The 27,805-nt window shown below is 40.4% G+C and overlaps 1 protein-coding gene across 1 annotated transcript in view; it reads right to left on the reverse strand.

Moving 5' to 3' along the window:
* Window positions 1-4,282: 4,282 nt before the first annotated feature.
* grik5 (glutamate receptor, ionotropic, kainate 5) overlaps window positions 4,283-27,805 on the reverse strand; it is an 88,978-nt gene continuing 65,455 nt past the window's right edge. Inside the window, exons 11-20 of the mRNA XM_059338704.1 lie at window positions 25,386-25,493; window positions 22,999-23,202; window positions 21,884-21,997; window positions 21,155-21,264; window positions 20,744-20,917; window positions 17,558-17,723; window positions 16,170-16,395; window positions 11,123-11,251; window positions 8,723-8,889; window positions 4,283-7,464 (exon numbers count right to left, since the gene is read on the reverse strand). Of these exons, the coding sequence (XP_059194687.1) occupies window positions 6,820-7,464; window positions 8,723-8,889; window positions 11,123-11,251; window positions 16,170-16,395; window positions 17,558-17,723; window positions 20,744-20,917; window positions 21,155-21,264; window positions 21,884-21,997; window positions 22,999-23,202; window positions 25,386-25,493 (2,043 nt within the window). The 3' untranslated portion in view covers window positions 4,283-6,819. The remainder of the gene's footprint in view (window positions 7,465-8,722; window positions 8,890-11,122; window positions 11,252-16,169; window positions 16,396-17,557; window positions 17,724-20,743; window positions 20,918-21,154; window positions 21,265-21,883; window positions 21,998-22,998; window positions 23,203-25,385; window positions 25,494-27,805) is intronic.

Consider the following 27,805-nt stretch of genomic DNA (forward strand, 5'->3'; position numbering starts at 1 on the left):
AAAGTGGCTGTTATATGTACTGCAGGGCTGATTAGGGAAAGTGGAAACAGGTGTGCAAAGTGAATGAGTCAGGTGACTGTGGGAAGGACTGAGGACATCTGGTGGACAGGTAGAGAACTGCAGGTCTGGGGAGTACATGAGACAGGAAGCCACACTCTGTGCAGAAAACATCATTTTTTCCCTCCAAAATAATTATACAGGTTCATTTTTTATTTGCTTTGTTGTTTCATATTTTATATTTAAATTAAATGTTTAAGACATTTGATTACAGTTACCAGCTGTGCTGTCAGAACTATTGAGAACAAAATTATGTTTTTTATGTAAAAAATACTAACATAAGGGCTCCAATTACATCTTTAAATTTGTTGCGCGGATACATCTGTTTTCTGTTGAAAGCCATTGCTTAAGATTTGTTTACAATCAGTGTAATGCTCTTGAGATGATTCAGTCCTGTTTTTTTTACTGAAATAATGCCGGCAAACAGATGTATTTAAACGACAGAACACATATCCATAAATGTTACTTCCTCTAAGCGGCTATTGCTGCATAAAGTTATTATCAAATGCCTAGGTTCTTATTGTTTGTATATACCGAAGAGTTCTGTCGTGCCAGAAATAAATACATAGAAGCTTAAAATTATTAAAAAAACAAGCCCATACAGTAGGTCGTTTGCGCAAGAAGTTTATTACAATTAGATTTTATATTTATTGTCATAGGAGATGCCCTCTAGTGGCCGTATTAATTATGACAAGCACAAAGGAGGAAGTCAGGTGACTGAAAACAAATACAGGACTTTGACCCAGAAGACTCCCATTTGACTTACTGACTTATTAAAACTTGGCTACATAAATTAATTTAGGAAACACACTTAATGTAACCCAAACAACGATCTTTTCCTAAGCCACACATAACAGCCACATAAATAAGGATGTTTTTATCTCTTGCCACCAGTAGGGGCGCTGATTTAGATTCTTGTGTGTCATATTAGATGGTAGGAACCTATGCTGTTCTAAAAGTTGGAGGACTTCTTGACTTAATTTTGAGTTATGTGTGCTCATACAGTCATGGAAAAAAATATTAGACCATTGATTTCTTCAATGTCTTGTTCATTTCAATGCCTAGTACAACTAAAGGTTCATTTGTTTGGACAAATATAATGATATGAACAAAAATAGCTCATAAGAGTTTAATTTAAGCGCTGATATCTAGACATTTTCCATGCTTTTGTTGAGAATAACCAAAATCATCATCAGAAAACATGGGTGGTCTAATATTTTTTTCCATGACTGTATTTCATGCTACTTTATACTCTATTACACTTCAGTCACAGGGGACATTTTCCTGCAGAGTAAAGAGTATTTCTACATTGTTTTCATCACACTTACTAAAAGATCTTCCTCACTCCCTGCCACTGTGACAGTGTTTCTATAAAAAATAATGTTCAATAACTCAGTTGTCACACCGTTATGTCTATGTTTCTATATTTCTATTTTATTTCTATGTGCACATATCTTTATTTACTTAAGACTTGTGTTTTATGTTCTTATATTTATTGTAGCACACTTTTTTTATCTTTATTTTATTTATAGAGTTACTTTCTGTTTCTATTCTTATACAGCAGCAACTGTTAAAAGCAATTTCCCCCCAGGGATCAATAAAGTATTTCTGATTCTGATATCAGTAAATCATTTCACTCACACATGAAAAGGAAAATATTGCAGCGGGCCTTCCACTCAAAAAGCAAAGACACACATCACTGTGGGACTGTTTGAATATTTTTATTCCAAAAGAAGTGTGTGTGTGTCTATAGGTTTGAACAATAGGGCGATCTCTCTGAAGAACATCATTGCACCTTTATCCCAACGCCTCCCATCCCCCACCCTTCCCCCACAATCACACTATAGAACCTCTTGCTCTTCAATAGGAATAATAACAACAATTTAATCATAATATTCATCATCAGTTTTAATAACCCATTTAGCACTAGTATAGAAATATGAAAAAATACCAAAGAAAAGAACATAAAAGTAAACAAAAAGGTTTGTTTTGTGGAGTGACTGTTCGGACACCCCATCAGATTTGTTTTGTGACCCTCCCTTCCCTTCACACTAGCAATATTTTTGGCTCTCCACAATAATGCTTTGCAGCTAATAAACACTTTCAGCTGATGGTTTAAAGTTGTTGATAGCCACTAATTGGCTAAATTGCATCGCCACACACTGTTAGATTTTTGTTTTTGTAATTTCGCACACAGAACAAACCAAGGAAGAAAACAGAAAAGAGACAAATTTGAAAACAACAAAAACAACCAGCGGGTTTACAACCTTTAGACAACGAGGGAATTAGAAATGAAGATGTTGCGGACGACTGTGTCTCGGAGTGTGTGTGAGAGTGTGTGTGGTGTGAAAGGGGTCGACTCCTGCTGCCTTGTCAGCATTCTGAACACAAAGGCAGAAGTAAACAGAGAGAAAGAAATCCAGGCCCGCTTCTGCTGACAGCACTCATTCAGAGAAACAGCGTAATGTGTGCAAACAATGTTATCATTCATTATCTGGAGCACAACAGTGTCGACAAATCTGTTTCACTGCAAAATGCATAATTTTATACAGCAATGCAATGTTTGCCCTGACAACAATGCCAGTATTTTTTCTTTCCAGGGGATTTGTAAAGGGCTGAACTGGTGGGTTTGCATGTTACGTCACACACTCGGTATTACTGCTGAAAATTAATGAGTGGGAAGCCGGTGCTCTGTGAGATCTGAGGTGATAGCATGTAGCTCTTAGGTTAAAGGTTGAAGGGTAAAGGTGAATCATTTTCATTGGAATTGGAAGAGAATCATCGTTGTCAAGAGTTTTTTAGAGACAAGGACTGTGCAACAAAAGCAGAAATATATTCAGGATAAAAGGGAAGAAAAAAAAACATTGATACATTAAGGAGGCAGGAAACACTGACTTTCCAATACTGAGAATCAGCTGCTGAAAAGCAATACATTCATAAAACCTGCTGTGAGAAAATCAAACCATAAAAGACGAACAATAACACAGACACTGAACAGCATGATGGGAATTTGATAATACTGCATTGGAAACGTTGCATCAGCTCACCTTCAAATCTTGGATGTCAGTATTTCATTGAGCACCCCACAAAGACTTTTTATGACTAAATATACCATCTATAAGTGTGTATCAAACTGCCCCCTAGTTCAGTTAGTGAATCACTCTCCAGCGAGTATTTTGGGAACTGATTAGATAACTGATTCAATGAACACTGAGACACTGATGAGTCAATGACCTGCAGTGCAGAAAATGCTAATACAGCACTTGATAATGACGTCATACACACACAAAAAGAGAAACCATAATCTATGTTGGGCTATTGTGCAAACAATCAGGACGTTTACTCCTGAGGGGACTCTTTATTAACAGAGGTGAAAACACAGCTGCAGCACATGAAAGTGATCACTGGTTCGTTTAATTAGAACAAATTAAAGGGAAATCATGCTGCAGTAACCGATCACACCCCATTCTTTTACTACGGACATAAAATTGATCTGGTCTGTTTTAATTGTGATCCTGAACATCAATGGAAGTGAGAACTTAATTACATTTGGGTTAATAATGGCTGATGACTGGAGGTGATGGTGCGGCCTGCTGCTCTCATCACATTCAGCGTTTCTTTTGTTTTTTAATAAAAATAAAGCGGCTGAACAACAAATCCCATGAAAAGATCAAAACCATTAATCTGTTGGTGGGGAAACACACAGACATTTGCATGCACTAACACGGACACACAGCCGAAACCTGCCAACACAACAATGTGTTGTTGTTTGTTGCCCAAGAGAAGCTCGGATTGAAACACACACAGATTGAGCGTGACTTCTCGGATCGGGACTCAATTACTCCATTAAATTGCTTGAATAGTTATTTACTGCTAAATTAATGATCTGAATGTCGAGTACAGCTGCTTGAAAGAAAAGGCAAGAATATTTAATTTAATTTTTTTCATAAAAAGTTTTGAGCAAGTGTTGCTTAAACTGGTGTGACTCATTTACATGCTTTTTGTTTAACAATGGGGTCTATTTGCTTGATATTACACAGAATTGTCAACACTCTATTTCCATAACCAATCACTAGAGACCAATGTACCCGTCTCAACGTTCAGATTTAAAGTCGACACTAACCGTGTTTCCATTAACTAATTTCGATGCACATTTTGAAGATTTGCATGAGGAAAGCTTGATGGAAACACTAAAATTCTATCTTTTTGAAAAATAGTTAATGCACAGGAGATGGAAACGCTTTTTGCAGATAAGTTCTGACATAACAAACATTTAACTCACATGCCGTTTCTGCTCCGCCAATCAAGACGAACTGACATGAAAGAACAATTATAAATTGCTTAAATGAATCTGATTCCTGAAGACATATTTTCTCTCACGTGTGGCCAAAGTTTTCCGACTGCAACCTGTTTTTTCATTATTTTTTCTTCCTTGCATCTTCTCTTCTTCTATTGTTTACTGACGAATTGACCTACGGCAAACATCACACTGCCATCTTCTGACAAAAGCATGTTAACGCAGCTTTGTTAATTTGTTAATAAGCAACTTCTTTAATACAACATTTCCCAAAATTTTTTTAATGGAAACACGGCTAGTGATGCACAGCCATGCCAACATACTGGTTTTACCAGGGTTTAATGGAGGGGAGCAAAGTGATGAGCTATGATGTCTGTGATGTTAATAAGACATGACAGCACCAATAGTTGCCTCTTGACAAGTCGCCATTGCTGTTAATGGTTCTCCTTGACGCCAGCACACAGCTTGACAACAGCATTAGTCCTGCCCGTTGTGCTCATCCACTAATCATTAGCCCGCCTCACAGAGTTCACTGGATCCATTTTATTTTTCAGCAGGAAACCAATTTTTTTATGTCATCTGCCAGTCCAAGAGGTCGACTGTGGATTCAAAGGTGTCGAGCCAAGCAACAGATCTTTAGTGTAGCTACATGAGGCCTTTGGCTTCTCATTAGTCAGATCAATTAATCAGTTCCTTGTTGGTTTTGGTCTTTTCATCAGATTTGTTATTAATAAGAAAATAAAGAATATAATAACCAGCCTTATTCTTTAATGCTCCTTGCATTGAAACGCAGCGGCGACTAGGGAGATTGGCAATCGGTTTAAACACATATTGTATGCTATGAATAATCATCAGCAATAATCTGAAGTGTAAACAACTTGACATTAAAGGCTTTAAACATGCAAATCCACCAGTGTATTTCCATTAAGCACCGTGGCTAAATTACTGCAGTGTTTAGCTTTAGTTGGAGTTTCACACAACAGTACGGCTGCAACATTAACTGCATAATTAAAAGAGACCAGGTTCCCTTTCCAGCCGGAGTGAAAAACATGTATTTCTTCTAAATCTATTTATCAGCATGTTTCCCTGTGTTCAACCCCCTCCTGAATGAGTCCCCAGCCACCGAGGGGAGTAATTAGGCGATCAAAAGCTTGAGACAGTATTGACAAGGCTGTGTTGAGTCTATCACTCTGGCAGGAGCCGCTACTGTGAACGGCCAAGTCTGTCTGTTAAACAGAGAGAAGGGAAGAAGCTGTAGCTACAGCTTGCTGGCGCATTAACAAGCCCCTTAAAAGATGCCCAGAATTAACAGATCAGGACAGATCTAATAATGGAAGTAGTTCAGTTAGGGATTTCTCATTCAAATTCAGTAGTGTCCTTTTCACTCTCTATATCCTCTCTTTCTGTTCTCCTCTATCTTTCCTCTCTGGCTCTGCCTCGCCCAGTCTCTCTATCTCTTCTACGCTGTGTGAACAGAGGTGAAAAAGAAGTAAAGGCTTGGCAAGTGTTACCCAGGATAACGAGGGACATTAATTTCACATTTCAAAGCCTCTTGCTCTTTCTCATCTTTTTGTGGCAGTCTGATTATCTAACATTTGTAGAAGGGTGCTGTTGCTGGGTATATAGTTCTCCTCACTTTGAGTAGATACAGACAGACGGACAGGACGCACAATTTTTTACGTACACACACGCACAGTGTAAAGAAAGGCCGACAGTTTCCTCTGCTACCGTTTGCATTATGTTGTCTTGAAGTTCCACCTTCCCTGATACCATCCAAAAAGCAGCTACGGGTCACAGGGAGGGACACAAAACTCTTGAACACAATTAGCCGCAGTCAAGTTTCTTAGTATGTTATAATCCACCATATTGTCACACATAGTCTGTATTTAACTCTGTAATTCCCACTTAGAACAATGGTAACAAAACAAGAAAGACAACAAAAGAAAAAAACAACAGGAAATAATTCTCTGGAAGTCTTTTAGTTGCAGTTTTAAATCACATACGGATACAGTATGTCCTCCAACAAGGCTTCATTTTACTAGAGGGGTAGTTAGCTTCCAGGGGAGAGTCTGTGGAAGAAAACCAGCGGCCTCAAATCTAAAGGTGAAGAGAGAGGGGGAGTGAGGAGAGGAAAAAGGAGGCCAATGGAAACCATCGTGCATTCCTACTCAGATTTGTCCGTACTGAATTGTTCTTCGGAGTTGATTACGGAAACTTAACTGTATCTGTTGGCCTCAAGCCCAACTGGAGAAAGGTTCACAGTTTTCCCTCTCTGTTCTCCCTTTAAAGGTTGTCTCATTTTCTATTGGCTGACCTCACAGAGTTCAACTTTTTTCCCCTCCGTCTCTCCCTCTTTTGTTCTCCCATGAATTTCACCAAGCAGTGTTTGTCTCAGCAGCACAAATGTTCCTCAGTCACATCTCCGGCTCCCTGCAGCCCTCTCCCCTCGCCCATTGCTTCTGCTCTCAGTCCTGGTCCCCCAGTAGGTCTGTGGTGTTGCTGTTCTGTGGTGGCGGAATGGGTCGAGAGGTATGAGGTGGGGGGCTGTGGTGTAGCCGCCTTGGGCTGGGCCCCCCTCCGCCCTCACTGTCTGTGTTGGATGAGGATGGGGGTGGGGGTGGGGGTAGCCTGGGCAGGGGTGCTGATGAAGGTGGTATTCTTGTCGTGGTTGATCCTATACTGCTGCCTGATCTCAGGCTCTGGATCCTCCGGCACTCCTGGCAGATCCGCACGTGGGTGCAGCTGCGGGCTGGCAGCATCACAGGGGTAGGGGCTGGTGGAGGAGGGGTGGTGTTGGCCCCCAGTGGGTCATCTAGGATGCGCTGAGGCCCAGGACCCAGATCGGGAGGCCCCGTGCCTCCTGCTCCACCTCCTCCACCTCCTCCACCTCCAGCTCCACCTGTCAGCGGGCCAGCTCCGCTGTAGAGCTTGCCATTGCTGAGACGCATCTCCCGGACCAGGCGCAGGGGCCGAGGGGCCCCCAGAGCTATGCGTGTGGGATGGCGCAGGGCTGCCGAGCTGCTGAGGGGCCGACGGCGGCGCATCCGGGAGCTCTTCTTACAGGAGACGGCGTTTCTGAACTCTGTGATCATCTCCTGACAGACAGACACCTAAAAGGAGAAGGGAAGGAGGGAGGGAAGAGGGAAAGACAGAAGGGAAGGAGGCAAAGGTAGGAGGGGTGCCACAGACACAAAGTAGGCAGGCAGCAGAACAAGACGGTGGTACATAAATAGGAGAGCGGAGGAAGAACAAGAAAATTGAAAGGAAAACCGAAAAAGGGGAACAAGGCAGAGAGAACAGACACAGTAAGGGCATGGAGAAAGAAAAAGTCGCAGGAGAAGCGAGGGCACAGAGATCAACAAATGGAGGGATGGTTTTAAAACAGAAACGAGGAGGTGATGGGGAAGGATGTGGAGATGGATAGAGATGGGAGAATATCCAAGGAGCAGAGAGAGTTATTACAATCCAACACACAGAACACCAAAATGTCGTTTAGTTTATGGGCACTTCATTATGGCACTATGCACTATGAACGGACAGGCAGGCCTGCAAACTCAGGTGCACATACAGTACACAAAGGCACACTCACACACACCCTCACACACACACACAGTAAGACACCCACAAATATTTTTCATCATTCCAACAGCATGACACCACCTTAGTTTGCACACACGAAGACCAAAATGCATCAACATGTCCACTACAGACAAACATTCTCGTTGAAATCATAATAAAAAAAGTAATGTGCTCACATAAACAGAAACAATACTCGTTATCGGAGAACAGACACTGATGACAGGAGGTGTGTGTGTTTGAGAGAGAGATAAAGGGAGACACACAGTGAAATGGGTGAGAAGTAATCCAAGAATGGAAACGAAGAATACCAGCGTACATGTGAGGCATGTAAAAGAAGATACATCATGACATTTAATGCCAGGGAAAAAGATCACACTACTTCTTTATGCAAGCAAATATTGGCATTTCTCAATATTGCTTATCCGTACCATCAAGATTAGCTCACAAACACTTGCTGCCATACTGTTAAACACCAAACACTAAAAGGCCACAATGACTTCAAAACAGGCAGGACATGCAAAGTGAAATCAAGTTCTCTATTAGTTCTTTACATTTCTGACACTAAAGCAGTTCAGTGCCGCATACTTAAACATTCCTGTCATCTCACATGCACATAACCCATTGACCTTCAAATGTTAGAGTACACACAGACAAACACGTACAAATGGAGGCAAAAGCTGAAAAGAAATCTACCCGCTCTCACACCAACACACACACACACACACACACACACACACACACACGAAACAACATAATCAAAAGGGTTGGCTGGCTGCCATGGGAACCTACTGGGGTGTGTCTGTGGGGTCGGCGAGGGCAGGTATGGGGGCATACCTCATCGGTCTCTGCAGAGCGGCGTGTCGACCACACAAACTCCATAATGGCCACAAACACGGCAATGATGAGGCCACAGATCAGCACCACAAAGATGCCCCCAATGTTCTCCATGCCCAGACCTGAGAGTGGGACACAGGAGGCAATCATTACTAACAAACACACCGTGGTTTTATATTTATTACTTTACTTTTAATCGACTTGTCATGGAGAGTACTATAGAGCCTGTGAAAACAGTTGTGTGATCTCTTCTGCAAGTTCAACATTTTGGGAAATTGTTGTCTTGCCCCCATCCGAAAAAGTTAGGCCACAAAAGTGTTTTCTTTCCTGAGGTCGGCAATTTTTTTATTCTTTGCAATGGAATCACATCAAACATACAGTCATGGAAAAAATTATTAGACCATTGTTTTCTTCAATTTCTTGTTCATTCTAATGCCTGGTACAACTAAAGGTACATTTGTTTGGATAAATATAATGATAACAACAAAAATAACTCATAAGAGTTTAATTTCAGACCTGATATCTCGCCATTTTACATGGTTTTCTTGATAATAACCAAAATCATTATTATAAAAAAATGGAAAATGGCTTGATATCAGCTCTTAAATTAAACTCTTATGAGTTATTTTTGTTTCTATCCTTATATTTGTCCAAACAAATGTACCTTTAGGCATTAAAATGAACAAGATATTAGAGAAAACAATGGTGGTCTTATATTTTTCCATGACTGTATGAGCCTGTGAAAACACTTGTATAATGTCTTCTGCAATTTCAACATTTTGGGAAATTGTTGTTGAAAAAGTTAGGCCACCAAAGAGGTCAGCATATTTTTTTTTTATTCTTTTCAAAGGATTCACAACATATTTACATTTATAAGGTGTTGAGTATCTATTCAGCACTGCACCTTTGTCTAAAACCCTTAAAACCGGTCACTGTGACTTTTTTAACGAGTTGTCCAATCAGAGTGATGGTGGAGTGGGACAAAACAAATTCCTCACGAACCCACATACATTAGGCTGGTTGGTTCGTCTTCAGTCCCTACATGCTCCAGCCTCCCTTCACGCAGAGCAGACTCAGAGCAAATACTCAACATTTCTTCTTCTGCAGATATTCTGTATCATAACAAAAATATACTCCCAAAGCATTTCAGCCTTTTGTACGGATTAAACCAACAAGATATGATGTGATAAGTATTGGTGTCCACTTGAGGGGACAAGGCCAGTTGTTTTTCCGTTTCTACTCTTAATGTTGGGCTAACCAGCTGCTGAGTGGTATCAATCTTGTCATCTTACACTCAGCAAGGGAAAGAATTATTGCATTTCTTAAATGTCAAATCTCTCCAATGTCAAACTGTTCCTTTATGTCTGAGAAAATAACTGAAGTGCTCTCATTTTTGTAATCTCAGGTTGGATAACACACATTCTAAGCGACAGCCTGTGTGAGTATAAAAGCCTTACGACTCACCGAGAGTCAGAGATATTCAACTCGCATTGCCTGGGTGCCACTTTTGCAAAATGACAGCAGGCCAAGGGACATTTAATAAACAAACATAAATAATATTTATCAGAAAAATGAATTGACATTTAAAGCCTTATATTTCATCTCTTTTTTAATTATTTATTTTCAAATTAACTGACATATTACATGCTTTTTTATGCACTCTGGCATTTAATTTACATTCAAAGTACCAAAAAATGTTTCCAGTTTAAATCAGGTTAGTTTAATTGTGAATTAGAAAATGGTTGGCAGACCACTCGGCACCTATACGTTGAGTATCACTGTCCTAAGTGTAGCATCTAAAAATATGGATTTCTCAGCCTCTGCAGCTCCTCTTTTTTTTAAAAATCTGTCTCTTGCAAGTATCTGCAATACTAAATCGCTGGAGTGCTCTTTCAATTGAATTAAAAAGTTCAAATGGCCCATGATGAAGTGGCTGAGTGAATACCAGAATTATGGCGCCCTGGAACACTCTAGAAACACTGTACGGATGAAGCTCAACGATGCTGAAAAGTAAGGCATGAAGTCTGTTTTTTTTCCAGAGCTACCAAAAACCTTTTCGAAAAGAGATTGTCATCTGACAGCAGGGGCATAAATGCTTATTTATACAGGCACACACATGCAGATTTAACATGCATATGTGGATAAACACACCCACTCAACCAATAAAATTCCCATTACACACCACCTGAGACAAACAGAAGACATTTGGGAGAGTAGATTGTGCTAAGCACCCTTTACAAGGACATTAGGTTAGGCATCAGCCATTAGCTGGACTCTAGCAGAGAGTGAGGAGACTATTACTGGGGACATTAGGGAGAAGGAGTGAGCGGAGACAGACAGCTGCGGTCGACTGACCCTTGGCACGGTGGTCCTCCTCTTTGGGGCACTGGCCTCCCTCCCACCACCTCCTCTTCAGTATCTCCAGCCTGTTATTTTCCTGCAGCTGGAGGATGGCCAGCGTGATCTCATCTCTGAACGGAGACCCTGGGAAATGACAGGAAGGCAGGATAAGAGCAAGTGGTGGAGGACGGAAAAGGTGCAGCAAAACAGCCCGAGCACGAGAGGGGTTATTTCAGCAGAGGAGAAAAACATGAAACGAGGAGAAAAAAGGTGTAAGAGACGAGGAGAAGGCATCACAGGGATAGAAATGCTGTTGCAGCCTCGAGATGGCTACGAGTGATCTTACTTTGAGAATAAAGAGAGGATTAGTGAGAGATAAAGAACGAGATTACAACCAGACAGAGCCAGTGGTACAGCTGCTAGTCAGACAGCATACAAAGCATGTTAGAGCGAGATACAGTAGAAAAAGAATGGAAAGGTTTAAAGGGTCAGTTCGCCAGAAATTGCAAATACATTTTTTTTAGTTACTCTAGTTTTATCTGTTAATGAAGTCCTGCACGCCTCTGGCCACCAATGTTAGAAACCTCCACTAGAAACCTGGGTGTAATCCAAACACCAATCTCCCAGTCTGAGCAGTGAAGCAAATGCAGGAGTGCCTTAAGCCTGCAATCTTTCAAAGGTCCAGCAGGGGTCTTCAACATCGGTTGCAAAAGAAGTCCGGTTCTATCTATCTCAATACAACTTGAGACTACTTCTCACTTATTACCTCAGTATAAAGGCTTATGGCAAGATTATGGTCGCAATCACAAGTTTTAAGTCTTCTTCAATACAATATGATGTTAATTATGTAAAAAAAAAAATAGTCCCATTTAGAAGTAAATAGTCATGGAAAAAATATTAGACCACCCTTTTTCTTCTTGTTCATTTTAATGCCTGGTACAACTAAAGGCACTTGTTTGGACAATTATAATGATAACAACAAAAATAGCTCATAAGAGTTTAATTTAAGAGCTGATATCTAGACATTTTCCATGGTTTTCTTGATAATAACCAAAATCATTATCAAGAAAACCATGGAAAATGACTAGATATCAGATTTGGGGCGTGGCTACTTTGTGACTGAGAGGTCATAAACAAGTCGAGTGCAATGTCCTCAGATCTCAGACAGAATCCACCCATAGAGCCACCCCTCGATCCTCCCCACTCCAAAAATGGGTCTCCCGGTTTCAAAATAGAAAGATATCGACAGACATAAAGCAAGATGGCCACAGAAGTAAAGCCGACCTTGATGCTTCAAACGGGTCCACAAACATATGGATGTCTCCATGGTGACTACTTGGACTACTTAAATACAGTCTATGGTGTAATCTTTGAACAGAATCTGAACTTTGACCCTCACATAAATAAGCATGGATCAAGGACACCTCATCTTTTCACGCCTAGACTATTGCAATTCTCTTCTCTTCTGACTCCAAATAAACCATATGTTATTTTAAAAGTCAAAACAACAAATTATAGATTTACGGGGGAAAGTCACTGTTCACTACCAATAAATAACCTTTGGGCAGAGCCATGCTATGTGTTTCTACCAGCCTTTATGCTTAGCTAAGCTAAGCTAACATCGTGGCTGTAGCTTTATATTTACAGCCAGGCTTCCGAGTGGTATCCATCAGTGAACTCAAGGCAAGAAAGCAATCAAGTCTAGTTCCAAAAAATGTCAAACTATTCCTTTAAACTGATCAATGCCTGGAGGTTATTGAGAAAATGTGCTTTTTTCCCTCTAATATGGTCGCATCAACCCTTTAAAAGCATTTCTAAATATCTGAATGTCTCTTTTTGTCTGCCTCAAGCCCTCTTTCTTCCCCCTGGTCTGTCTCATCACGTCTGTGTCTGCTCTCCATGCTGATGTACAGTAGCTCTGCTTTATCTTTCTCCACACCTTTGGTCCGTCATATCTCACTTTCTGTCTCTCTAGTCATGCCTTCCTCCTCCTCGTTAGAACAGATCACTGTGATGCAGTGACACCACTTCTGTGTGCTAAAAAGAGGAGCTTCAGAAGAGCCGGACGTGTGCGGAAAAGCAATTAACTGCATGTTCATTACTTCCAGTTGAAATACTAACTAATCCCTCAGATAAAAAAATAAATCAAGCACGAACAAGACATTTTTCACATCTAATCTTTCGCCAATCAGCACTACTACATGTGTCTATTTAGCATAATTGATCTCATGCAGGTGTTTCTGTCTCTCCAACAGTCGATTAAGTTCATTTTTACAGAGAAAGTCCTTTCGACATATTTGGAGGACACAATTGTAGTGTTATATACCATCCTAATATTTTTAGTACATCTGTGTGCCACCACTGATTATAACAGGCAGAGACAATATGTTTACATCCCTGGTAGTGCACTCCTTGCTCACTGTAATAATGTCATTGTTTTTCACTGTTACAATAACAACAGCCCACTGACATTTGCAAGCAAGCTGCGTTACAGTATAATATGAGTTTGCTGATGTTCAGGGCTGGATGTCTGATGTGTTTGTGCTGGTAAATGAAGCTCAAGAACTTATTGCAATAATATTGCAAATTCAATCGCTTAACACAGTGATTACCAATCTAGGGGACACTACCTCAACAAGGAGCTGCAAAATGAAATGAGAAACTATTCAGACTTCTCTTTATTCTATGCTTTTTTTCTTGTGAATGATAAATAGTATTTCTTAGGGCATATTCAAATAAAGCAGTCTAATTATGTCTTGGTTTGTTTGTCCTTGAGCAGGATTACAGAAAATCACAAATCACAGGTAGGTGATTCATGAATTAGTTTTATCTTTGGTTGAAATTGCAACCAGGGAATTTGTGCTGCATTCAGGTGTCGGAATAATCTGAAAATTTTGTTCCAGTCAAGGAACAACAACTTGGAAAGGTTCGTGAAAATTTTGGTAAGCTCACAACATCCATTTCCTTCCCTTTGTCACACAAATACTGCAAACAGCCATCAAAGTGTTGTTTAGGCTACTGTCAAGGCCAGGAGGGTCGTGGAAACTTGATATATGTTTTTTAATATCAGTCTTTTAATGTATTTTATAACAGTGACACTAAATGTTATGATAGGCAAAACAAAATGAACAATTGTAGAAGAAAATATACTTACAGGAAATATTAATGTTATTGAATTATTAAGAAATAAACGACAAGGAGTGGCCTCGAGGTTAGGAATCAGGCTTGATCGGCGGTTCGAATCCCAGGACTGACAGGTCAAGGTCTAAAGTGCCCTTAAGCAAGGCACCTAACCCTCCCCATGCAGCTCCCCGGCTGCTGCCCACTGCTCCTTGCATAATGTGTTCACTTGTGTGTAAAAAAAGGATGGGTTAAACACAGAGGTTGAATTTCCCGATTGTGGGATTAATAAAGTAATTAATCTTAAAACAAATATATTAAGAAGATGTATGTTTGATTTTTGTTTTTTGCAAGAGGATGATGCTGTTAGGCAGCCCTTGGAATGGCAAAGTTTGGGAATCCATGATCTAGGCAACACAACACAGGAGATCTTCTTTGTAGCGTCCATGATGTTTTAACATTATGACTTAAAGCTCATGAACAGCATGTAGTCGGAAGAGCAACTACTACTAGCTACTATTTAGAAAAAATGTAACTGAACCACTCATATTTCAAACACAGGCAGTCTTTGACGGGCAGCTGCAAGTAGCAAATGCTTCGTATTGAGGGCTCAAAAACACAAAAGTTTGTGAACCAGGGCTCAAACATGATAATCAAGAGGATTCCTCTGATCTGATCTCTGTTTATAGCGTGAGTTACGTCCCTAAACGTCTGTTCTGTTTTTCAAACCGAAGTGAAAGCTATTTAAATCATTTTAGGGCTATATTTAAGTAGAACTCAGAGGAGCATACATTATTTAGTATGTTGTTGCCTTGGCACTACAATACCCTATTATTTAAAATTAATCCACAGGCAGTGGCAAACGTGCTGTAAAATAATGCAGCAATGTTTTGTAGCACATCCAAAAAAAGGATCAGTGTTTCATCCCTGGTGGATTCCCTGCACTGGTTGCCTTCTGTCATTTTAAAGATCGATATCAGGCGTTTATTGATAAATTATACGTCTAATCAAAGACATGACAGCTTTGTTTGTGACCCTCCGTGACCTTTAAATTCCCTTACGAGGCTAATTGTAGGCTTAGATCTTCAGGCATGACTGAGTGATTTCTGTAGGGGCTTGAAGGCTTTGAAGTGCTCTGACTGAAAATGACGCTGATTAAATCAATATTAATTTTTTCAGAACCTATTTATAGGCTTCAAGGACTTATCATTATTTCATTAACATTTGTTTAACCTGTATTGATCCTCTTTCCTTTTTATTGGTGTTTTTATGATTTGTTTCACTATTTTTTGTTTGAATATAGTAATGTTATAAATATGAATTAGTAAAGTAACGTATCAAATGTGATAACATACTGTATTTTCTCTGAATAGCAAATATAGTTAAAAAATTACAATAGGGACCTCGCAGGTCGTTGCCTGCTCGGGCCCTAAAAAGGAAAAGAAAAGGAATTACCAGACAACAGATTTATACAATATTATACCAAGATACCTAATAATGTGATGATAACAACATCTGTTTAACTAATGATGAAATATCAACATTACAGATCATTAAAGCAGCTAAAAAAAGGTTTTTAACTGGATGTGAAACAGTCTCATAATTAATATTATATGGATTTATGTTGGTGGCCCATCGCCATATTACAGATATTAATCCTACAAAAAACACAAATAGTTGCAACTGTCTTTCCCTTCCTTCAAAAACAAATGAACGCACTGGGGAGATCGAGATCTTCACGGCATTAGGCAGTGGTGCTCATGGAAACACTACCTCAATTTGTCCACAGGGGGCGCCAAAATCAACACATTAGCTACTTCAAGCACTTATAACATACAACCGGATTACTAGAAAGTTGGGATGTTGTGTACTAAATGTACGCCTGAAATTCAGAATTCAGGGTTCTATGTTTTGTTTAGAAACAATAAATTGGTATTGTTACCCAGTGGCATGCCGATGCCGTAGCCCTTGGTATCCAGCAGGCCTCCTATCTTTGTGAGATTACAGTTGAGGCCGCGGTGGTACTCGTTCATGGTGCTCTCCATCAGGAAGGCGTACTTTGAGTTGATCACACGGGCGATGCCCTCCTCTGTGCTTTTCACAAATACACTGGGCTGCTTGGAGTTCATGTAATTCCACATCCGCTGGTAGGTCTGGTACCGTGAGTTCTGCAGAGGAATGGGAATTAAACACTGATTACAGATATGTGTTTGTACACTCGGCGTTCCTAACATGTCCTATCATTTGTCTTTGAGGCAGAAACGAAATGGAGGTCGATAAAAATGAAAGAGGGAAGACGGAAAGGAGAAAGAGATCCTCGATAAACAGGGGAGGGAATTATACGTACAACAGAGTGTGAATAATTGCAAGAAGAGTAAAACATCAATGGCAAATAGAGGTAAAAAGGAGAGAGGAGAGGAGAGGAGAGGAGAGGAGAGGAGGGGGGGTGACGTGCATCAAGGCAACAGATTATTCGCTCATAGCGTAGCTGATGCATCATCTTTCATACAGATGGAGGTAAATCAGCACACAGGAGGTGGTTCAGCACTTAGCAAAATATGGTAAGCTCTAAAACAGGATTAAGTGTTTAAAGTGTACAATTACATGTTGCATCTCTGTGTGTGAGAAGAAAGGAAAAGAGGAGAGAGGTCGGCATCTGTGTGTCATTATGCAAGTGTGTGTTGTAAGTGTGTGTGTGCGTGTTTGTTTGGATTAGGCACCGAGTGGGGTAATGTACTGGAGCACTGGAACGGGCTTATGTAGGCAAACATAGACCACTTTTTCTTATATCCTCAATACGGACAAACACCACAAGGATGCAAAGCACACACTCACAATTTGGCATGCAGCCATTTCCCATGCATGCACACAAATAAACAAATACATATTTTTTATAGACTCACCTACACACACTCCCACATGCAAACACACCTACACATGAAGACAAAACACACACACACACACACACACATGCTCTATGACAAACACAGATGCCGACACAGATGCTGCGAGTGCTCTCATAAGCAAACACAGGCAGTCAGCCACTTAACACAAACAGCCATAAAGAAAACAACAGAGATATAGTAGCAAATATGAGGACAACAACTCACTCTGGGCACAGCAATAAAGACAAAAATAGTGCACTAAATCACACATGCACACACAAACACAAAAACTTTATGAAAAATTGCCGCTATAAAGGCGGTTCAGGAAATTGTCAGATTCAACTTCTATCATAATCAACACAACTCAACATCACAAACACACTCACTTAAACCCGTTAAAAAACACAAAGCCAACCAGCGGCATGGTGGCTGCAGTGTGCCGTACCATGAAGAAAGTCATGGTGCTCCCTCCGTGGATGGTGCCATACTCTATGTTGGTCTGGTCGGCCAAGTCGTCCGGAGACTCAATGGGAACCTCCATCCTCTGAACGGTCAGGAAGGCTGCCAGGTTGGCTGTGTAGGAGGAGATGATGATCAGGGTGAACGCCCACCTATGAGGTGGAGATGAGGAGAGAAACATGTGAAAGGATAAGTAGGGACAGGTGAAGCTTTTATAGTCAATTCGGAATCTCAAATTTGATACTTCTTGTGATCATTTTGGGGAAAATCAAGATATTTTATCACATTGAAAATCATATATGAATCCAATATGACTATAAATCCAATCTTGGAACCCTTCAACCATCAGTTTAACGACAATCAAGCCTCTGGTGGCAACAGCCAATATGTGTAGCCGATATCCGGATAACAGATAACGGATATCCGGGCCTAGATTTGTTCATGCGTCCAGCGGTCATTGTTTACAGTCCAATGAGCAACTTGAATCCCTGCTGCATGAACAGAGTCTTCAACCAGCTAAGGCTAATCTCAATTACAATCTCAATTAGAAACAGATATCTGCATATAAAAGCAAACATATTTTTAAAAAAGCTAATAAAAACCATCATCAACCATCATCATTGTCAGATGATAAACGGTGGTTCACGGCCAACCTGTTACACCTCTTTTGCTCTTAACATGGACTGGTTGATAATATAATATAATATAATATAATATAATATAATAACCAAAATCATTATCAAGAAAACCATGGAAAAATGTCTAGATATCAGCTCTTAAATTAAACTCTTATGAGCTATTTTTGTTGTCATTATATTTGTCCAAACAAATGTACCTTTACTTGTACCAGGCATTAAATGAACAAGAAATTAGAGAAAACAAGGGTGCTCTTAGAATGTTGTCCATGACTGTATGTCAGTATAAACAGTTTAGTAAGTTACATACATAGCCTCACAGTATGTATCATCTTATTGCTGAACTCAAAGGTTAAGTAAGAAAAGGGGCTCAGGTTTTTTTAACTAACAGATAATACTCAACACCCTCAATTTCGAAGATGTAACTCTCTTATGACCTTTTTTGTATGCTTAAAAACTTTCTTCGAGGAGAACATCATGTACTCACTTTACTTAATAATATCCCCCTATCCCATATCTTGCTCAACTCAGTGTAATTTGCTCTTCCTGTCTTCCTCTACCCTTTATCTCCTTAGCTCTTAGCGATTATTATTTCTTTACTGTGTGTGTGTGTGTGTGTGTGTGTGTGTGTGTCTCTTTCCCAGTCACTCTGTTGCCACAGGAATATCATCAGGCTACTGTAGTATTTCTGTAAACTTAGCATTTTTTATTGTTTGCTCGGTGCTCGCGGGCTGTAATTTATGAGCGATATGTCAGCTATATGCTTTAAACTTTAAAATGTAAATGTCATTATCCAACACAGCGGAAAAAAAGCCACCTCAAGGAAAAATGCTGGCTCTTAATGAAGGAATTAGTAAATCACTGAATTTGCTTAAAAAACATGTATAAAGGGGAATGAGCCTTTTAAATTAAAAACAGTTTACTATATATTGTCAAAAAGGCTGAATGTGTTAATTTACTTAAAATTTGTTGAAAGATGGCTCATTTGTGTGGCTTGGACTGTGTTCACTGATCCTCCTATTTAATTAGGGCCTCGGGGCAATCGAACCGATTGCATTGAAATGAATGGGACGGCCGACAAAAAATTAGCGAAAAAGAACAATAATTGGAGATTTTTTAACGTCTACTTGCATAATTTCACCTAGGGACTCCATTTAAACTTTAAACAGTAGACACATATCTTGTGTATCGGTGTATTAATCCACGTTTCGATAGGTCATATAGTTTTTTATCAATCCCTGTCAATGACCATGATCATTTTTGGAGAAATTCTGAGATTATAATGGGTGTGTATTGCACGGAATGTTCGTGTCACAGTGTGTGACATCAACGCCAGAGTGTAGAGGGGGAGAAGAAATTGTCAAAAAATAAATTTGAAAACTGCACTCCAGGCCGCAAATTCCACTCTACAGAAATAATTTATACATAGAAATTTAGGAAAATTTGTCTTCTCACTCACAATCCTCTGGTAAAGCTGTCAGAGTTATAGTTTGGGCGTAGGACGCACAGATTCGCCACCAAAACCACCAACAGCCTCATTGGCCCCCATATTAAAAAACGCAGGGAGATTTCGGAAAAAGGGAAGATGGAACAGTTTTTTTAGATCGCTCTAACAAAGCTATTTTTTCATTTTTCTTAAAAAAAATCACATGTAGACGTTCAGGAAGAACTCAGGACGCTCAAAGTGAAGTCGGATCAATGATAGGTATTATGGTTTTGCCAAAAATGCTTTCTGTTCGAGGCCAGAAATTCCAGTCCACCTCTGGCTGCTGTCACTCTTTCATTAACAGGTGTCAGTTAATTCTGTTGATTGCTTTGATCTGATTGCCTTTGATCTTTGATGTGATTACAGTTACAGATACACACACACACATGCGCGTAAGCACGCACACTCCTCACACATGCATACACATGCTTCAAACACACGCACGCACGCACACACACATACACACAGTAACTTTATGTGATTTTAATTACACACACACACACACACACACACACACACACACACACACACACACCGGCAGTAGCCCCCGTGGCCCTTTAAAAAATTTCCCCAGAGGAAATTTTCTAGTTGTATTTATCATACTAGCCCTTTTATTATTTTAAAGGGTTTTTATTGTAATTTATTAGTTTGATTACTACTGTCTGAATGGTTTATTCTAAATGTTTCTATCATTCAGCATTCCTTTGTTTCTCTTTTTGTTCAGCTGTTTGTAAACCTCTGACTTTGCACCGTTGAAATTCATTATGTTACTATTATTATTTCTGTTATTATGGCAACACCTAAATCATATAGCAACACATTTGAAAAATCCAGAATCTACAAATATGCAATTATCCCTCCAAACTACCATGCTCATTAAGGGAGCACAGAGAAATTTCTCACTTCAGCAGATTAATTCAACAACAGCGTCAACAGTCAACAGTGTCAAACTCTGCATCATTCTGCCCAGTGAAGCTCAAACATCCAAGTGCAATAACAATACTAATTTGAGTGAAGGGGAGCACACAGACTTAACCATTGTGTTACTCACCACACCCCGCTGACACATCTGGTGGAGAGGGCTCTGGGCATTATCTCGGATCCCTGCTGCATGAAGCCTCCAACAGGGAACCACAGGCTGTTTCCCAGCGTGTACTGGTTCTCCAACATGTCTCTGCGCTCTCGCAGACACGGGTGAGGGTTGTACCACTCATAGGGGCTCAGCCTGGAGAGGAAGCACATACACAGTGAAAAGACCTTGGGGTCAAACTGCAGTACAGTAATGCACCTTTGTCAGATCACTCAAGCAACATCCAATCAGTCATTCGATCCTTGTCAATTTGTCTGCGGGCGGTTGTGGAAGGTATAAAACTACAATATGTGACAGGCGACTCGTGTTCAACAAGATAAATGGAGATAGTGCTGCAGAATATGGGTACAGTGTGTGATGCAATGTATTGACCTTGCAGCCAGGAAGAGCACACAGCTGACAGCCAGGTAGGCCAGCAGCATGAAGAGCCAGACAGCCGGAGAGAAGGGATCGAGGAAGGAGAAGTAGCCCGGCTTCCGACCCTGGTGGAGAGAGGAAGAAGAAGAAGAAGAGGAGGAAGAGCGGTAGAGAGATTGATGGAACAGCACAGACAGGCAGTGAAAGACAGACAGGAAGGTACAGTGTGTTAGAAAACAAGGTGTCATGTCTCAGCAGTCAGAGAATGTCCCCTCTGCACCACAGGAGGGCAGTGTCCTTCACTGCACGCTGATAGTAAGTCTGCAGTGCTTTGATACGCTAATGCTACAATCCATAAATGCTCCGTTTCACAATGCCTCCTGCTGAAGCATACTTGGCTTAGACCCAAAACCTCATTAGCAATGTAAAGCCGCCACTGTTACCCAGTTACAGAGCACTGACTTATTGAGCAATTTAAATTACACCTATAAATTTCACTGTGGACAAACTGGATGCAGCATGCAGCAGACTACACAGACAAAATCCTCAGCTTGAAAGATGAGATCAACTCTTATGTAATATTCAGTCCCAATCTATAAGAAACATCAAACAAGTGTAGCCCGCCGTCTTCTGTGTGACCCTTCCAGCTTAAAAGCATCGCAAACAAAAGAAATAGAATCTAACACAAGATCTGTGGTGAGTATCAACCAGCGGACGCCCTGCAGCCACAGATAACACCCTCACCAGTTGAACTCTGTACAAGATGCTGATCCCCAGGGTCATGAACGGCTTAGAGAAGTCGATAACTTTCTCTCTCTCTGACGTGATGGTGAAGCCCGCTACGGCCAGGTCTGCTTTCTGTAGGATTGACAAAGATAGATAGGTGGATAGATAGTAGTGGAGGCGAGAGAAAGATAGTGGTAGAGGAGGAGAGTCAGGGAGAAAAACGGCAAGTGGTCAGGGAACTGCGCAAAAATAGAAAGACACTCAACGCTGCACTGGGTAGATGAGAGCTGTGTTTGTATAACTTGCTGATTTCCCCGAATGAAAAATGAAAAGTTTGACTACGGCGCTCAAAAACACATTTGGAAAACATACAGACATGCACTCTGTCTCTTTCCCTCTGGCACACACACTCACGTTATCCTCCATCCAAATGAGGCTAATTGCAAGTAAGCACTGGGTGGCTGGTCTTTCCACCTGTACAAAACCTTGCAGGTCTCTGGTCGCTCTGCCTCCCCTCCATCCCTTCCATTAAAAGCTAATTGATGAACATGGGCCGCTAATTAGAGCTGAGTGATCAGGCAGTGGGGAGGGCATGGTGGGAGAGGAAGCGTGGAGAGCTGGGGGAGCACCAGTGTGGCAGGCCCCACACAGGGACCACAGCCTGGTAATTGAAGTATACCGTATGGTAATTAAGCAGAGAGGGGCTCTCATTAGCCTGCTTCAACCAGAGTGTCTGTCAAAGGCGCACTAGGCCTGGACAGGAAAAGAAACAGGGGGGAGAGGCTGGGATAGAGGAGGGTTACTGCGAGGAAAGATGGCGCAGACAATTTTAGGCAAAGCTACCACTCTCTTTTGGGGAATTATCAAGTCAGCTTTTGTCCTAGATAAGAGTCTTACTCCCCTCTGAGGGCAATTTGAGACATGGGAAGTTACAGCAGAGTTGTGGTTTGGGGCTACAGTGTGAGTGAGTTTGTGGGAGTGTGCGTGCATATGTGTGTATTCAGCATAAGTTTCTGTTTGTAGAGACACTGGTTCGAACATTTGAGCATGCTTCTGTGTTTCTGGTGTGAATGTGAGATAGAGAGACAGAGAGAGAAGGAGGGAGGGAGGGAGGGAGAGGGGAATGTACTCACCCTGTTGATTAGCTCTCCAACCATGCCAGTCCAAGAGCCGTTGGGCTCTGGGGCCCCATACAGCCCATCATCCACCAGCTTGATCTTGAAGGAGAATTTTAAGATGTCTGCCAGCTCCTTCAGCATGTCGACACAGAAGCCCTCATACTGGTCGTTGCCCTGGAAGTCCTGGTAGTTGTCTTTGCGCATCACATATGGGTTCTCCTGAGCACGGGGGACACATGAGGGGTTTCAGTCCAAAACTAAAAATGTCTTGTTTGAGAGGGGATTACTGACTGAAATAGAAGGCTCAATGTTTCAAAAAAACTGGGATTTCTATTGTAAAAAATGAACTGTTATGTCAATAATAGATAGTTCTACATTTTGGGAAATTAGATTTCTGTCGGAGAGTGATGAGAAGATCAATACCACTCGCAGTCTCATTTTGGAAACAGCAAGCTTGGCTCACCTCTAAATCTCACTAATTACCATGTTTTTTGTTTAATCCATAGAGTTCAGTCTTATTGCTAAGATAACCTAACTGGCTGTAGCTTCATAATTACTGTGCATACATGAATCGATTTATCTTCTAATCTAGCCCTTGGTAAGATATCGAAAAGTTTAGTTCCCAAAATATTGAACAATTCCTTCAAGATAGCTAAGATAACACAAGTTGCTCTTAGTCATTGGTAATTTTAATGAAACTAAAGTCTTATTTCCAAATGTAAAGCTCTCAAAATAATTTTTAATCACTGCATAAAATAAATGTAATGCATTTTAAGGGAAATACCAACAATTTTACACATTGAAATTGGGAGGTACTCCTCAGCCTGTAAGTTGTGCTGGAAAAACTGTGTGCAATAAGTTTTAAAGACATGGGATTTAAAAGTGGCAGAGAGATTCTTAACAAAAAGATGATACACAGTTACATCATGGGAATAGTAGGCTTCATCTTTGTTGGAGCTTGAGCAATGGTTTGGTTTGAAAGTGAGGATATCTTCCCGGCTTCTGCAGAATCAGTTTAGGCCATTCTGTTTTTATCTATATTTTGAGAGTCCCCAAACATTATGGAAGTCCAATACTAAATTGCTGGAGAACTCTTTCAAAATATAGAAAATGGCTGCAGAAGCAGGTGAGAGAGCCAACAGAGAGAAAACAGACAGATTCAGGCACCACGGTTCTGCTGGTGAAATAGGTAGATACAGACAAACCTGGCTACAGAACCAGGAGAAGACTGGCTGTGTTTTTTCATTATGAGAACGCAGACGGTCCTCCTTAATGAGTGTACCAAATATATTGACCTAAAGGAAAAATTATTTCACAATGCTAGCATATATTGCCAGAGATCCCCCGGCACACAAACAAGAGTAAATTTATCTACAGCAGAAAGCAGTGAAATAGCTCTCTTGGCTGTAAAATAAGAATGCTCTCTGAAGCCAAAGAGAAAACACTCCTCGGTTTTACAATTTTTTGCTAGTTTATGTTAGGGAGGATTGTATTGTTTAAGATTATCTGTTGCGCTGTGATAAATTATCTTTCTTATTTTGTTTTCTTAAAAAAGTCATATTCAGTGACCTGTCATTCCTGTAAGCTTCGGCAATAATGTAGCACCAACATTAAGGCCAATAAAGCGTATTGGATGTTATATCAAAGGATGGTGTGGTGCAGGGTAGGGATGTCACAAAACCAGAAATTTAGTAGTCGAAACCAATACCAGTAAATTTCCACAATTCTACCCAATTCAATACCATGGTAAAAAAACAAAAACAACACAATAAATCCCATTTCATTCCTCCTGACTGCCAAAGGCAATATGAAATAGATCTACCTGGATGACAATGAACTTTCATCCATAACTAAAGTACATTGTCATCCAGAAATTTCATATTGTCTTTGGGCAGTCAGGAAGAATGAAATGGGTTTTATTGTGTTGTTTTGTCATAGAACCTTAGTTGTATTTGTAGCTCTCATTTTTTCCACCTGTTGTGGAGTGAAAGGTACAGGGGCAATTTAGGCATCAATCGGTACCAAAGGATCAGGTCTTGTGACATCCCTAGTGCAGGGGATTTACTGTGTCAGGTGTTTTTACACATCTAGACCAACCTGAAGATGATGGAGTAGCATCATGTAAGGGATTTATTGATTCTCTGATGTGACATTACTCATATAACCAGAAGGATACGAACAGCAGTCTTCTGAGATTATCAGAAGCCCACGATTTTGGCAGTTTGAATTCAGTAACACATCTCTCTCAGTGCTCTGTCAGTTTCCACGACAGCTACAGTGACAGCAAAATTAGCAGAAACAGACCACAACACAGCGTGAGCTGCGGCACAGCGTGTGCCGCTACACAAAAACAAACTCTGACCTCACCAGCGTGGGGGTCCAGAAGGTAACAACGACCTTACCAGTATGGTGGTGACAATGAGTGTCTTGTTTGCCAGCGTCTCTGAGACATTGATATCCAGGCTGGTGGAGTTCATTGCCAGAGTGTTGTTGGAGTACCAGACTCCGATCTAACAGAGAAGAGAAAGCAAGAGAAAATCAATGGCTATTGTGGGATAAATAATGTACTATTAAGCTCCAACTTCACTGCAACTGTTTTACTGCTGTGGCAGGCTACACACCATCTATAGCAAATAACTATTTTAGTGAGTGCATTAACACAGTTGGTCTATTTTATAGAGTACCTTTGCATGTTGAATATTTTATGTTTTGACTTGGTATCCATACTGTTACATACTGTGTATGCACAATGGTTTAACTGCTCCCATTGGAGCCATACACATACCGGCAATTACCATGTGTTTCAAAAAAACACCCTGCTATTTACAGGCAGAGCAATGAGCTGGGACAAGATGGCAAAAAATGAAAAGCATTCACGATCAGTTTCATTTCCATGACTGTTTTCCTTTACTCACATCTTCCTTGAATTGCATAAAAATCTCATATATTTCCACTTTATGAAGACAGTAAAGTCACTTGGGTACATAAGTGTGTGATTATGACCTCACCAGTGTGCAGGGGTGGAACCGCAGCTCACAGAGGCATTTCTTTGGGAGATATTAGTGTACATCTTTCAATAGGTCAGAGGAGAGGTAATGACTCCTCAGACAGAATCACAGTTTTTCTATAACACTCTTTATCCCGCCTTGACATTTAAGAGTAGTCTTTTCTCTGCCTGCCTACAGTGTGGGTGCCTCTGTGCAGAGAGGTGGGCAAAGTTGAAATGTTAATAATCGCAACCTAACTCTCCCACAGAGTTAAAGTCCAGGTATAAGTATAGTTAACAGGTGGTATTTAGTGTTAGCATGGAAGGCAGTTGGCCTACAGCAGAGCCTAGCAAGACGTATTAAGGGAAGGTGAGGAGAAAGTGTTTCCTTCCGTCAATGAACCTCAACATAATTCCCGGAGTGTGGATCTGCAGTCATGTGTGTACTTATGCTTCATTTAATCTTGACTTTGAAATGCAGGTGAAATGCGTTTTTATTTCTATCTTCCCTCACCTTTCCTTCTAATGCTCACTGGAGGAGTCTACATTGACAGAATGATGCCACCAAAATGATCCTAAACACCTCGTTGGCTGGGTCTGCCAACATTTTTATTTTGGTTCATCCAACTACCCTTTACAATTTTGTTGTGGCAAGTCACTAGTACATGAAAAATATAAAATGCCCAGACTGACAGCAGGGTCTGGTCCAGAAAAATGAATAAAATAATAAAATAGATCTATTGCTGAATGTGGCAACACAAAGGTAATAAAGCCTATGGCACACCCAGTTTTCATTATTATTTACTCACTATAACTGGGTGTCTGTGATGACATTCCCAGGAAAAAAAACAGAAGCAGCTTATTCAGGTGCATCTCAATAAATTAGAATATCATAGAAAAGTTTATTTATGTCAGTAATTCAATTCAAAAAGTGTAAATAACACATTCCATAGATCCATTATACACAGAATGAAACATTTCATGTCTTAATTTATTTAATTTCTTATAATTATATTGATTATGGCTTACATTTTATGAAGACCTAAAATTCACTGTCTCAAAAAATGTTTCATTACAAAAGACCAAAATTCCAAATACCAAAGTATGTTTAATATGGTAATGTTTGCCTCTGAAAAGTATATCCATCTATATGACTCAATACTTGGTTGGGGCTATTTGACTTGAACTACCTGAAATGGACTTTTTCCATGATATTCTAATTTATTGAGATGCACCTGTACTTAGTGACAGCTCTCCATGTAACTCAACAGACTGAACACACTTCTATGTGAAGCAGCGTTTTTTTTCAGTCTTTCATTAATTGATCTGCTATGACGAGATGGCTAATGTTATCAGACTTCAGATAGATTGTGCTTTGTAACTGACATTAGGTTTGCCAACTTTATGACTCTTCCCTAATTGTGTTATTGTAAGACTATGTTTTAGTCCACTGATTGGAAGGTCGGTGGTTCAATCCCTGATTATGGCAGCTACATGTTGAAGTGTCCTTGGGTAAGATGTTGAACTCCAAACTGCTCCCGATGCTGCGTTCATCTGTGTATGAATGAATTCCTGATGGTGGTAGCGTAGTGGTAGGGTGAATGTAGTATAGTGTTAAAGCAATTTGTGTGGTCGCTAAGACTAGAAAAGCGGTTTATAAGTGTAGTCCATTTACCCTTTATTTAACATTTTCAACAGTGGTGGCTTCTCCAAAGTTATACACTTTTAAAACTTCAACTCAATCATACAACTACTTCAGATGAGCTGTGATGAGTCTTTTTCTACTCTTCACTGACTTGTCTTTCTATATCTATAAATGCCATTTTATCTTATTTT

The sequence above is a fragment of the Centropristis striata genome, chromosome 8 (genome assembly GCF_030273125.1).
Source record: "Centropristis striata isolate RG_2023a ecotype Rhode Island chromosome 8, C.striata_1.0, whole genome shotgun sequence".
In the NCBI taxonomy this organism is placed as follows: Eukaryota; Metazoa; Chordata; class Actinopteri; order Perciformes; family Serranidae; genus Centropristis; species Centropristis striata.